General features: G+C 35.2%; 1 protein-coding gene across 1 annotated transcript in view; it reads left to right on the forward strand.

Annotated features, from left to right (window-relative positions):
• LOC121244569 (probable calcium-binding protein CML10) overlaps positions 1–13066 on the forward strand; it is a 49276-nt gene extending 36210 nt beyond the window's left edge. The window contains exon 2 of the mRNA XM_041142697.1: positions 12752–13066. Coding sequence (XP_040998631.1) covers positions 12752–12855 — 104 coding nt within the window. The 3' untranslated portion in view covers positions 12856–13066. The remainder of the gene's footprint in view (positions 1–12751) is intronic.
• Positions 13067–13450: the final 384 nt, after the last annotated feature.

Below are 13450 nucleotides of genomic sequence, written 5' to 3' on the forward strand. Positions count from 1 at the left end.
AAAATACCCTTTGAACTAATCTACATTTGAAGAATATGCCAAGGAATATTATGATTTTTTAGTTCGAACAAAAAAATGAACCGTTCCAACGTGAAATAAGTCACGGCAGATTTGGAGCCTATTCGAAATTTTCGTGTTCGAATGGATAAATGTTCAGTTCGAATGGGACTTCACAGATTCATATACCTTAACCTCCCGTTCATTTTCACAGTTGATGAATGTTTAATAGGAGGTCTCGCACGGCTTTGTAATTTTGTGTGTGTGAGGCTGTTGTGGAGAGAGAGATACTCACAGACTTAGTGAGAGAAGGGATTCTTGAGAGAGAGAGAGGAGAGTTCGAACAATAGGTATGTTTTTTTTTCTATGTTTTTTTGTATTTCGAGTTTCATTAATGTTAGTTTATTGCACATGATTTAGATTTTCTCATAATGTGTTTTCTGCTTATGTAGGTATTGTGGATTGATACTTTTGTTTGGATTGCTTAAATTCTAGGCAATATTTATAATTTTTAGATTTTTGATAATTTATAGTTTTTAATTAATTATGTTAAGATGCATGTTGTATATTTGTGTTTATGCAATCCCATTTAAAATGGGCACTCTGGCAATATACATCTTATGAGATTGTGATTGTCAAAATTGTGTTTTGTGGCAAATGTTTTGTCTTTGTTTCGTGTATGGAATCTGGGTTTGTCCCGTTCGAACGTTATAACGTTAGTTCGAACGAGATCCTGTACGATAAGAATCTTGTTCGAACAGAAGCCTAATATAACAAAAATTATAAAATTATAACATATAAAAATATAGATTAATATAATATAATTACAACATAGTTTATATAAAATTAAATTAGAAGTATAAAATATATATATAACATAGCAATTGTTAATAGTTAAATTAATGTTTAAAACTTATAACAAATTTAATTAAAGAATAATATAGTTTAATTACAAAATATTATGCACTAAAATTAAATTAGAAGTATAAAATATATATATAACATAGCAACTGTTAATAGTTAAATTAATGTTTAAAACTTATAACAAATTTAATTATAGAATAATATTGTTTCTATTACAAAATATTATGCACTAAAATTAAATTAGAAATATAAAATATATATATAACATAGCAATTGTTAATAGTTAAATTAATGTTTAAAACTTATAACAAATTTAATTATAGAATAATATAGTATAATTACAACATGTTATGCACTAAAATTAAATTAGAATGTAGCAATTGGTGATTAATTAGGAATGTAATGTTGCAATGTATTTGTGATTTGGAATGTGATTTCATTGTATAATTGTATTAGGAGTTAAATAGTTTTGGATTTTAGGGTTATTTTTATATGTACTTAAACCTTAGACCCGTTTGAGAGTTGTGGCCAAATATTCTCTTAAATAATGTTTGGGTACAACTTTTGAATTGTCCAAAGTGGATAGTTTGGGATTCTATCATCTATACGGCAGATATATTCAGTTTAAACTCTTGTGTTAGTAAATTAAAATTTTGGTTCAGCGATTCCTTACATTCTTCGGGTATGTAGTCTGTAAGTTTCTCGGCCCATTAATAGGGTTGAGGACTTATCGTGACTAGCATACTTGGAGAATAGTAGGGAAATACTGCCGAAATTTGTACTAACATTAGAGTTTAGGATTAAGTATATATGCGATATAAATAGTAGTCTCTTGAATGGGATAGGATCAACTACCTTATAAAAGTTGGATTTTTTTTATAGTGTTTATCCCATGAATTTTGTGTTATTTGATAGACATCCGACTAGCAACGGAGATACAATGGATAAAAGTTAGATGCTACTGGGAGATAGACTTGGGCGAGACTATAAGGAGTATGCACAAGGGGTGAAGTTTTTTATAGAGTTTGCTTGCATAAGTGTTGACAGTCGAGGATTTATAAGATGTCCATGCAAGAAGTGCAAAAATCTTAGTTCTTATAACTTGGTAGTAGTGGAGGATCATTTATTTGTAAATAGAATTGATCATAAATACTCACCTTGGGTCTTACATGGCAAACCATTTCCCAAATGAGTTAGATTTAGTAGTCAGACCAATCAAATGGAGGAGGGTAACGACATCGACATAGACGACATTAATGTGAATGATCGTGATGACAGTGATGATAGTGGAGACGATATGACTGAGATGTTAGGCGATCTGGGGTTAGGAATATTTGGGATGAGGGATGGAGAAGAAACATCTGCAGAAGGAACATCTGCACATTCATTTGAGAGTAATGATAATTTTGCAAGACTGTGGGAGGATGCACCAAGAGAGTTGTACGAGGGGTGCACTCGTCATAGCAAGTTGTCTTTTACGGTCAGGTTGCTTCATATTAAGTCTATTTGTCGTATTTATGCCAAGGCCATCGACATGTTGCTAGAATTATTTAAAGAGGCTCTTCCTTAGGGTAACGTAGTACCCCGTAATTTTTATGAAGCGAAACAATTGAAGTGAGGGCTAGGATTTGATTATAATATCATCCACGCTTGTAAAAACGATTGTGTTCTCTACTGGCAGCAATATGCAGAATTAGACTCATGCCCAGTGTGTCATGAGTCAAGATGGACATCAGATAAACGTAATGTACCCCATAAAGTGTTAAGACATTTTCCATTGATTCCTCGACTTCAAAGATTGTTTACATCCCGGTTAACTACCAAAGATATGTCTTGGCATCAAACAAAAAGAGTCCAAAATGAGAACTTTCTCTCGCATCCTGCAGATTCCTTACAACGGAAGAAATTTGACATCGAGTATCCATGGGTTGCTGAAGAACCTCGCAATGTACGTCTTGATTTAGCAACGGATGGTTTTAATCCATTTGGCAACATGAGCACTTCTCATAGTACTTAGCATGTCATATTAATGCCCTATAACTTGCCACCTTGGAAGTGTATGAAGGATCCATATTTTATGATAACTCTACTGATACCAGGGCCAAGGTCACCAGGGAATGAATTAGATGTATATCTACAACCACTGATTGCAGAGTTGAAAAAGTTGTGGGATCAGGGTGTCAGTACATATGATGCAGTCTCGTCGAGGGAGTTCAAAATGCATGCTACAGTGATATGGAAATCTGTCTGGGTGGAGCACAAAAGGTAAAATGGCTTGTCCTGTTTGCACTAAAGATACACAGTCTCAGTGGTTGAGTCATGGTAGGAAATTATGTTTTATGAGACATCGTCGTTATTTACCACATGATCATAGATGGCGTTCAAATAGAGCAATGTTTGACGGAAGGGTTGAGCGCAGGGCATTACCGCCAGAGTTGACTGGAAATGATATTATCGCCCAGTTGGGGGATGTTTCAGAAAACATATTTGGAAAAGATTCAAGGGTTCGAAAGAGAAAACGACAAGCAGTGGAGTTGAATTGGACAAAAAAAAGTATTTTCTTTGAATTGTCATACTAGTCTACCTTGACACTGCGCCACAATTTAGATGTTATGCACATCAAAAAAAATATATGTGAGAATATATTGGGCACTATGATGTCAATAGAAGGGAGGATAAAAGATACAGCTAACTCTCGTGTAAAGACTTAAAGGAGATGGGGATCAGACCGGAGCTGCATTTGGAAGATAATGGGTCGTCAGCTTATATGCCCATCGGATGGTATACACTTTCAAATGATGAGAGAAAGAAATTTTGTGATTGGTTTATGAAAATCAAATTACCCAATGGCTATGCTTCAAACATGACAAGATGTGTTCGAACACATGATTGGAAGATAACTGGTCTTAAAAGTCACGACTATCATGTATTTCTGCAGCGTCTGTTGCCAGTTGGTGTGCGTGGAAAGCTTACTCAAGATGTTCGTACAACTCTCACAGAATTAGGGAGATTTTTCAAAGATATTTGTAGTAAAACGTTGAAAGTTGATGCATTGTTAAAAATGGAAGCTGACATTGTAGTAATATTGAGCAAATTAGAGATATTGTACCCGCCTTCATTCTTTGATGTAATGGTTCATTTGGCTATGCACATACCTCGTGAGGCTTTAGTCGCTGGCCCGGTTCAGTATAGATGGATGTATTCTATTGAACGGTTTTTGGGAAAACTTAAGCGATCTGTGGGGAATAAATCTCGTCCAGAAGGTTCGATTGCAGAATCATATATTGATAATGAGTGGCATACCTTTTGTTCAATGTATTTTCATGGGCTGATAATAGATTTACAAGACTGGACCGAAATTATGAAGGTGGGCAAGAGATGGGAATCTCATCGACATTTACTGTATTTTCCCAAACCGTGTGTCCCATAGGCGCACAAGGGGCTACGATCTATGTTCGCGAGAGTTTGAAAGAGATCGATGGTATGTCTTGAATAACTGCGCAGAGATTGATCAGTACTTAAGGTTAGTGATGATTCTCTAAATCACTATCATCTTTAAGTTTATGTATAATAATGTAGTATAACTTCATACAAATTAAACATTCACATGAACATGCACAGCGAACATATACAACTACTTCGCTCGAATGGTGTAACTGACGTAGAAAAGACGCACGAAGAGGAATTTGCTTCGTGGTTTGAACATGCGGTATTACTGTTAAGCCTCATTTTATAATACGTATTTCATACCACTAAACTCTACTTTTTTTTGTATATAATAATATTTATTGATATAGGTTGCATTGAAATATGGTAAAAATTCATCAGAAATCTCACTAGAACTGTATGCTCTAGCATGTGGTCCGTCCAGGCTGGCCATCCAGTACTCAGGATGTTTGGTGCGTAGATATAGATTTCACACAACTGATAAAGAAAGATATAGGAAAACTCAAAATTGTGGGGTTGTAGTCGAAGAAAGCCATGGGGATGATAACATTGACTTCTACGGAATTGTGAAAAATATCATAACGGAATTGTGAAAAATATCATAACGTTAAAGTATGTGGGGGGATATATGGTCTGGTTGTTTAAATGTAATTGGTGAGATGTCTCGAATCCTAGGTTGGGAGTGCGTAACGATGATTATTTTGTGAGTGTCAATACATCTCGCACATGGTATGAGGACGATCCTTTCGTTCTCGCTTGCCAAGCGAATCAAGTTTTTTATTTAGATGATCCGGAGTACGGAAACCCATGGCGGGTAGTGGAGAAGTTTGCACCAAGAAATGTATATGATTACATTCCAGAGGCAGACGAACCATATGAAGAAGTTGATAGTCCAGCAAATGAAGAAGCATATCAAGAAAGTGAAATAGGCATCAATCTATTTGTTGATTTAAGCCAATATGATATGGTTCCATTGGGTAGAGAAGATGTTCAACACGAAGTAATTGAGGGTGAAATATCGGAAGAAGATGAATCAACTGAAGTGTCTAGTGAGGATGAGGGCGACAGGTCCAGCAAAACGGATAGTGAATGAATTTCAAACATGAATTTATGTAAGTAATATTAACATATAAATATCTTTAACGTTTGTTTGAATAATAATTTGTTACAATTTCAAATAGATATGCCTCACAAACGTAAAGCAACACGTGTGTCATTCCCATCCATTATTGACTCCCCGTGTGGTTCACCTGTCATCAATAGTGAGCCAACATCACCAGGCCCAGAACAAGATATTTTATCAAATTAGATATCATATTTTATGCTCAATTTAAGTAAAATATCTATAAAATAAATTAATTTAATTAAAAAGTTATGCTTTAATTGTTGTATATATAGCTGTTGTAAGCAAGCGTCGAGGTAGAGGCACTACGAGGGGTGTCTGCATAGAGAAAGTAAGGAAAGTTGGTAAAATCAAGGTTGATATTCCTGATGATCGCACCGGTGGCTCCGGAGATTCGGTAACGTGGCTTGCTTCTTATGTTGGTACACTTACTCGCACATATGCACCGATTGCTATATCCTCTTGGTTTAAAGTTTCCCAAGATGTGAAAGACTACATAAAAAACCGTTGTTTGGTAATAACCTACATCTCAAGCAACTAAGTATATAACATGTTACTTTCAAGTTACTTTGTATTTATAGTAATTGTTTATAATTTTTGAAAGGATGAGTTTGAGCTTAATTTTGGCCGAAGAGAGGATCGATTAATGGTTGAGGAACTGATGTCGAATGCATTTCGGAGGTACAAAGGTCGATAGCATGCACATTATAAGAAGTTCAGTACTACAATAGAGGTGCGCCAAAATCCATTCCAAAATATTCCACCAAATGAATGGGAGAAAGTTTGTGATATGTTTGAAGATCTTGCTTATCAGGTAATATCGCTGCTGTCTTTTTTTAATAATATATCACAGATGTATTAAACTCACAGATGTATTAAAATATAGACTAATATTTTTTCTTTTAGCAATGGAGTACTGTGAATAAAGCAAATAGATCAAATTTAAAGATAAAACATCATGCAGGTTCTCGATCTTTTCATCGTTTGTCTAACAAAATGGTAAGTTATTTTAGTGCCCGTTAAATATTAACATATAATACACATTTTCTGATTTAAGTTCAAATTTAGATTTTCCTTTTGCAGAAAGAAGAAAGTCCCGCTGACTATGATTTGACCCAATTGTATGCTAAAACACATAAAAATCGTGATGGTGTTTGGGCCAGTCCTGAAGCAGAGGCAAATTATGTAAGTTTAATTTTTTTTAATTTCATTGTCACATAATATTTTTGTTACTTATACTAACTTTAATGTTTTTATTTTTGTAGGACAAGATGATATCTCTTAAGGAAACTGTTGCGGATCCATCTGATGCATCATCTGTCAACGATGCTCAGATCCTTTTTCAAGTTCTTGGATCACGTTCTGGATATTTGAGGGGTTTAGGACGTTGCGTAAAACCATCCTCATCATCATCATCATCCTATTCTCGAGCCAAATCGAATGACGACAAGACTAAGGAATTGGAGGAAGCAGCACTTAAGATAGAACAATTGAGGTCCGAGAAAAAAGAGTTGCTGACCCGATTAGATCAAGCAGCGGATTTGGAAGCGAGATTAGAAGAGAGGATGCAGTTGAATAACCAAAAAATGTTTGAACAATTCCAGTCAATGATGTCCCAAAACTCTATGCCACCACCATAGCCTTCAAATTTATCTTTTCTTTAATTGCATTTATATTATGAAGTTTGCACTACTTTGAACAATTGATGTTTGAATTACAATGTGTAATATTAGTATGGTATTTTTAATTAAATTTTGATCTGTATGATTAATACAGCTCGAACGGTAAATTACCATTAATACATTCGAACCAAAACAGACCCATTCGAACAAAAACTAACCCATTCGAACGACAAACGAAATATACAAAAATAAATTATTTGTTCGAACAACATTTATGTGCAAAACCCCCTTCGAACGGATATAATTTTTGAAATTAAAATTTCTGTTCAAACATACATAATTTTTGTTCGAACTCAAGTCGTTTGAAAAATTTATTAGTTTGAACGCATAAAATCTGTTTGAACACCCAGTTCGTTCGAACAAAATCAAATACGGACATTAGTTCGAATGAATATTTCATATTGTTCGAATGGATGTCTCCGTTCGGATGGATAAATTTTTCATTCGAACAATATATTGAGACGAAATCGGGTCGTCTAAAAAATTATTATCCGTTCGAACGGTTTCGGCTGGATCCGCCCAATTTCATCTCTAAAAATGATTTTTTTAGACAAAATTTGATTTTCGTCTCCAAAAACTTTTTGAGACGGTCTTTCCGAGACAAATTTGAGACAAAATTTTTTCATCTCCAAATCTAATTTGGGACGAAAATTGTGTTTTTTGAGAAAATTTTTTGTCTCAAAAAACACAATCTGTTGTAGTGAATCCACTACATATTACATTGTTTGAACTCATTTGCTAAGAACATTACAAAACCCATACTTTTACTTTAATCAAAAAATACTTTCTACGATGCCTTTTTGGCGACGGTTGTGAGACGGTTTCAAACCGTCACTAAAAATTTTCTGTGATGGTTTCCTATTTTTTGTGACGGTTTTGTCCGTCACAAGAAATAAAATCTGTTGTAGTGATATTAACTATTTTTAAGGTAAACTGAAATTGACACATGGCAAACTCTGTTTCGAGCAAGTCTTTTAGGTTAATATTGATGGACAGAAAAGTTCTTGAAAAGAAAACTCATATATAGTCTTTAGAATAACATTGATGGACGGAAAAATTCTAAAACAAAACTCATATGGAGTCAAACTCACGTCACAAATTCGTAAAGGTAGTAATTCAATTGTATAAAGAATAATTTACGAAATTTACAAGTAGATAAATTCAAGTTTGAATTAACAAGCCCAAAAGATTTTTAGTAAATGCACACGGATAGAAAAATATAGAAGTCTCAATTGATCATATTGATATGAATTTACCAAAGTTCTATCAGATTTTAAGGGCAAAATTATTCTCATACATATTCAAAACTGTTGTTATGACCCAACCCATGATCAGACCAAAACGACGTCATTTTGCTTAACCTCCTTAAATCCTATTCTTTTCTTCCCCAGCCCCCAGCTGGCCAGCTGTGTTGTTGCGTCGCAGCAGCCACCTCCACTAGGCCCTTGCCCCACAAAGGTCCGCCACACCGCTTACAACGCAAGTGTACCTCAGCGCCTCCCACGCCCTCCACCCTTTGTTTCATTGGTCTACCTCACCTCACCTCACCTTGTTGATACGTATGTCTCCCTGTCTCTATCTCTCGCCCTCCTTCTCTTTCTCGTCAACTCCCCATCTCTTTCTCTCTTCATTCATGTATCTCCCGATCTCTCGCTCTCATCTCCCTATTTTGTTGTAGTCGTCATGCACTACCACACCTAGTGCTAAATTTCATAATTGTCAATACCATGAAGACTCGCCGCACCTCATCACACCCATTGCGCCTGTAAGCTCCTTTCACTCCACCTTTTTGTTCTCTCAATCTCTCTGCCACTCTCTCCCACCAGCTACACGTACCAAAAAATTGATGACTTTACAAAATCGTTTGAACGTTAAAATAACCGTTCGAATAGTATTTTCTGTGACGAATTAAATCGTCTCAAAAAAAATTTTCCCATTTTTTTTTTCTTTCTTCATTCTCTCCCCTAATCCCCCTTCCCTCTTCAGTTTCTCTACTCCAATACTTCCTCTCCCTCTCTCATTCATGCTCCCACTCTCTTTCAAATTCTCTCATTCCCCACAATTGCTCTCTGTACCCGGCTCCCTGACAATTCCTTCCCCTCTCTCCCCTTCAATGTTTTTTCCGTTCCAGTTATCATTTCCCCTTGCACCCCTCCACCATAGATTCTCCCATCATGAATCTCCCCGTCAAGACATCGTCAACAAAATCCACCCTCTCATGCCGATACCAGACCACCGCGAGCCACCATTGTCCATCCCACCGAGCATCTTGGTTTTTTTCCTTCCTCCCAATATGCTTGTCCTCTTTCCCATGAGTTCTCTACCTTCAGCCACTAAGCACCGTCACAAGTCACCACACTGCCTTTAGAACCTAGACTAGCCACCCCTCTACTGTACACTAATATGCCACCACCGCCATTGCTCTATGGGGTATTGGCTGCAAAATAATTTCAATTTCTCAATTTCACATAGAAATTGGAGTTTATGCCTAGTTTATACTAGTTGATCGCTTTGGTGCCATGGTATTTTGTAGTCCTAGTTAATCGTTTTGGTTTAATTAGCGTAGTTAATACATTATAAGAGTCAAGTAAGCGATGCTCCTATACTAGACTTTGCCTATATGGATTAGGGTTGATTTTTTGAAAAACATTGTTTTTTATGAAACATTTGGAAACAACCTCGTCATTTTTCTACATAATGCATTGTTTCTAAATAAGAAAAGAAAGATATTTGTCATGGTTGGTATAAACATGAGCATTTTTGGCACTATTTCTCAACTGAACAAGAAGAGTGAATATATAGGACATCTGAAAGCGTTACACGTGATGATATGAATGTGGTCTCAATCTGTTCAGTACTCTAGTATGGTATGAAATGTTGCATCTGAACACCACTTGCATAATATTCTGCTTCTGTTTCTGTTCCACTCCGACCTTACCACGAGTTTAAAACTGTGGTCTTTGTAATTGTGTTGGTACCAACATATCTTTTTCTGAGTGCACCCATTTTGAAAACAAAGTGATTTTTTCTGTGGTTTTTCTAGTGTGCACACTCGTGAATTGGAGAAGGATAAGAGGAAGATTTACTTATGTTTCTGCTTGATTTGGTCACCGATAATAGCACAACCTTACCACGGGAGTTAAATATGGAATATATTCTAATACAATGATGCTTAGTTATGCTATGCAAAATGATTTTGTATATAAATATTTTGGAACTATTGCTCTAATATTTTTATAGCATGTTTTATTTTGCATTCTATTACCGGCTCATGTTTACGCACTAGAATATGTTCACTGCTTAAAAAGTTGTTGATAACTCACCCAATTAGCTCCACTAGATTTTCAGATGATAGATGTTTCAAATAAGGATCAAGAATATGGAGCATGGGCAAGTTATTCAAGAAACTACTAATTATATTTGATTGTTATTTTCGGATATTGATGATGTTATTGAGACTTTGTGGAGTTGATTATTAATTATGTTTAGATCCTTATAGAGAAACATCTATATTTAGTTTGTACATGTGAGTTTATGTTTATAAAGCCTTTGGAGAATATATATTGTATGGTTGAGAGATGATTTTTAGGTAACAACAAAGAAACAATTTAGATGAATTTAGCATGTGAGGGAGGCATTTGCAAGCTTTTTCAGGTATTTAGCACGTAAGATACTTTAAACATTCATGGATGGTCTGATGTAAGACTGTGTTTGTTGTAGCGGCATTAATAAAGATAGAGGAAAAATTGATATTGGCCTAGATGAAAAATTCCACTCTATCTTTAAGTAAAATAAATGGAACATCTTGAATGGAATCTTACTCAAACTGATCCTTTTAGACTTGACATGGATTTATTCCTTACACAAAACACCATCACATTGTTAAGATAATATAAATAATAAAATATGTATATATATTCTCCTCAATTTAACCTTTTGGAAAGAATAGGAATCGATTTTCTATGGTAAGAGTGAATATAATAGCATTACAATCTTTTAGGGAATAAAGATGGTGCCTAACCAATTAATTACGCATATTCGGTTCACCACTAACTCTAATTATTCGAATATATTGTCTAATCACCAGTACTATACATAGTAATACTTACCCTTCAATGTTCTTTAATTAGCAATAGAACATATAATATCCCAAGGACGGAAACACAGAATATACCAAAATAATTAATTGTTCATATAGTATTGGCATTGTAAGTCATGAATGCTTTTAACTTTGTCTTGGACAGAGTTGTGCCGTCTCTCAGGTGGTTTGAGAGAGGTTTGCAGCATGTACTAGACAATGTCAGTCACAATTGTGTACTGGGAAGCTATTAATATTGTAGTTGGCTTGTAATATATGTTTCAGGTCAAAGTTGTAATGACCGTTATTCATGAATGCAATATGTTTTATCAAAAACATGTCAGTCACAATTGTGTACTGGGAAGCTATTAATATTGTAGTTGGCTTGTAATATATGTTTCAGGTCAAAGTTGTAATGACCGTTATTAATGAATGCAGTATGTTTTATCAAAAAAATATTCCGAGTCTCTATCCATGTACATAGTACTTAGCACCGCTCAAATTTATTCTCCTATATATTGGTGAGTTCTACTAATAACATAAAATGCATAATTCACTGCAAAGAGATTTATACAAGTTGTATACTCACAAACTTATGTAACTTGATATTGTATGTTTGATTGTAAAGTTATCTTGACTATAAAGTAGATTTGACGTATCACATCAAACCACATTAGTCTAAAAACATTGGTTTTGTGAGCGTCAAGCTTAACAATTTTTGGTCCACCTCCTATTCTTTGTCCTCTTTCACATTGCTTTTATTTTTTTAAATGATTCTTTCATGGGTGCATGCAACAACTTGTTATATGGCGGTAGTTGTATCTCAATTATATCTCTATTCCAGTCCTTGCACGCAAGCATTTTCTACATATAAAATTGGACTTACTTTTCATTATTTTTTGAAAAATAATGAAAAGTAAGTCCAACTTGTTATATGGTGTAATTTATTCTCATGCCAGTGGGTTCTACTAATATTAGGACAATCAACTTGGTTTTGAAATGGTCAAGGCAAACAACTTGGCCCGGCCATCTCTTTTTTCATGATTCTTTCATGTGGGCATGCAACAACTACTTTTGTATATTGTGGTTGTTGTATCTCTCTTATATATATATATATATATCTAATCCAATACACGCACAGGAAACGTCTTGCTTGTCAAGATAATTTCGAATATATTGTCTCACCATAGTATATAGTAACAATTACACTTCAATATCATATATGTTCTTTAACCATAGATCAATAGAGCCTATAAAAACCCCCATGCATGAGGGAGTACTTCGAAAACCAAACCAGAAAAGTCTATACACCAGCATATAAACCAAACCATATGGCATATATGTTCGTTCCCATGATGAGCATGACTCGTCCTTATGATGTGGTTAATCAAGGTCAACCCCTAACTGCAGGTCTAAACAAGGAAGAGCTAAGCGATGCCTTCCAATCCCTCATTGACAAGCATGGTCGTCTACCCAGCAAGGGTGGTCGTCTGCCCCGCAAGGGTGGTCGTCTGCCCGACAGGGTTGGTCGTATGCCCGACGAGAGACCTCGTCGTGCAGATGGATTAATCGGGGAGGAGAAGCCTCGTCGTGCACACCACCATGCTGATGTTGACGGAGATGGATTAATCATGGAGGAGGTGGTCGTCGACCTTCTGCACTAAGCTTAACATTTAGTGATCTTCCCCTATATATATATATACACGTATATAGTGTGTCTGGTAACAAGTTAGTATATAAATAATGTAGTAGCTAGCTAAGTTTCAACTTCACATGATGTAAGAATGAAAAGGCGGCTAGCTCCTTCTGTACAGCAAGGTTCAGTACTGCTTGTATGTGTTTTATATGATGAAGTACTAGTGCTTGTTTGTATTATAATTAGCTTGTTATTTTCAATATTTCTTCTATATATATAGTTTTGGTATTTACCCAATGGGAAGATTACTATATATATAGTTTTGTCATGATTGGTGTAGACGAGAGCATTTTTGGCACTATTTCTCAATTGAACAAGAAGAGTGAATATATAGGACATCTGAAAGTGTTATATGTGATGATATGAATATGGTCTCTATTTATTCAGTACTCTATTATGGTATGAATGTTGCATCTGAAAACCTCTAGCATAATATTCTGTTTTTGTTTCTATTCCACTCTGATCTTACCACGAGTTTAAAACTGTGGTCTTTGTTATTGAGTTGGTTCCAACATATATTGTAACACCCCCTTCCCGTAGGATAGATATATTACTAACCTTTA

This window comes from Juglans microcarpa x Juglans regia, chromosome 8S, assembly GCF_004785595.1.
Source record: "Juglans microcarpa x Juglans regia isolate MS1-56 chromosome 8S, Jm3101_v1.0, whole genome shotgun sequence".
NCBI classification, from domain to species: domain Eukaryota; kingdom Viridiplantae; phylum Streptophyta; class Magnoliopsida; order Fagales; family Juglandaceae; genus Juglans; species Juglans microcarpa x Juglans regia.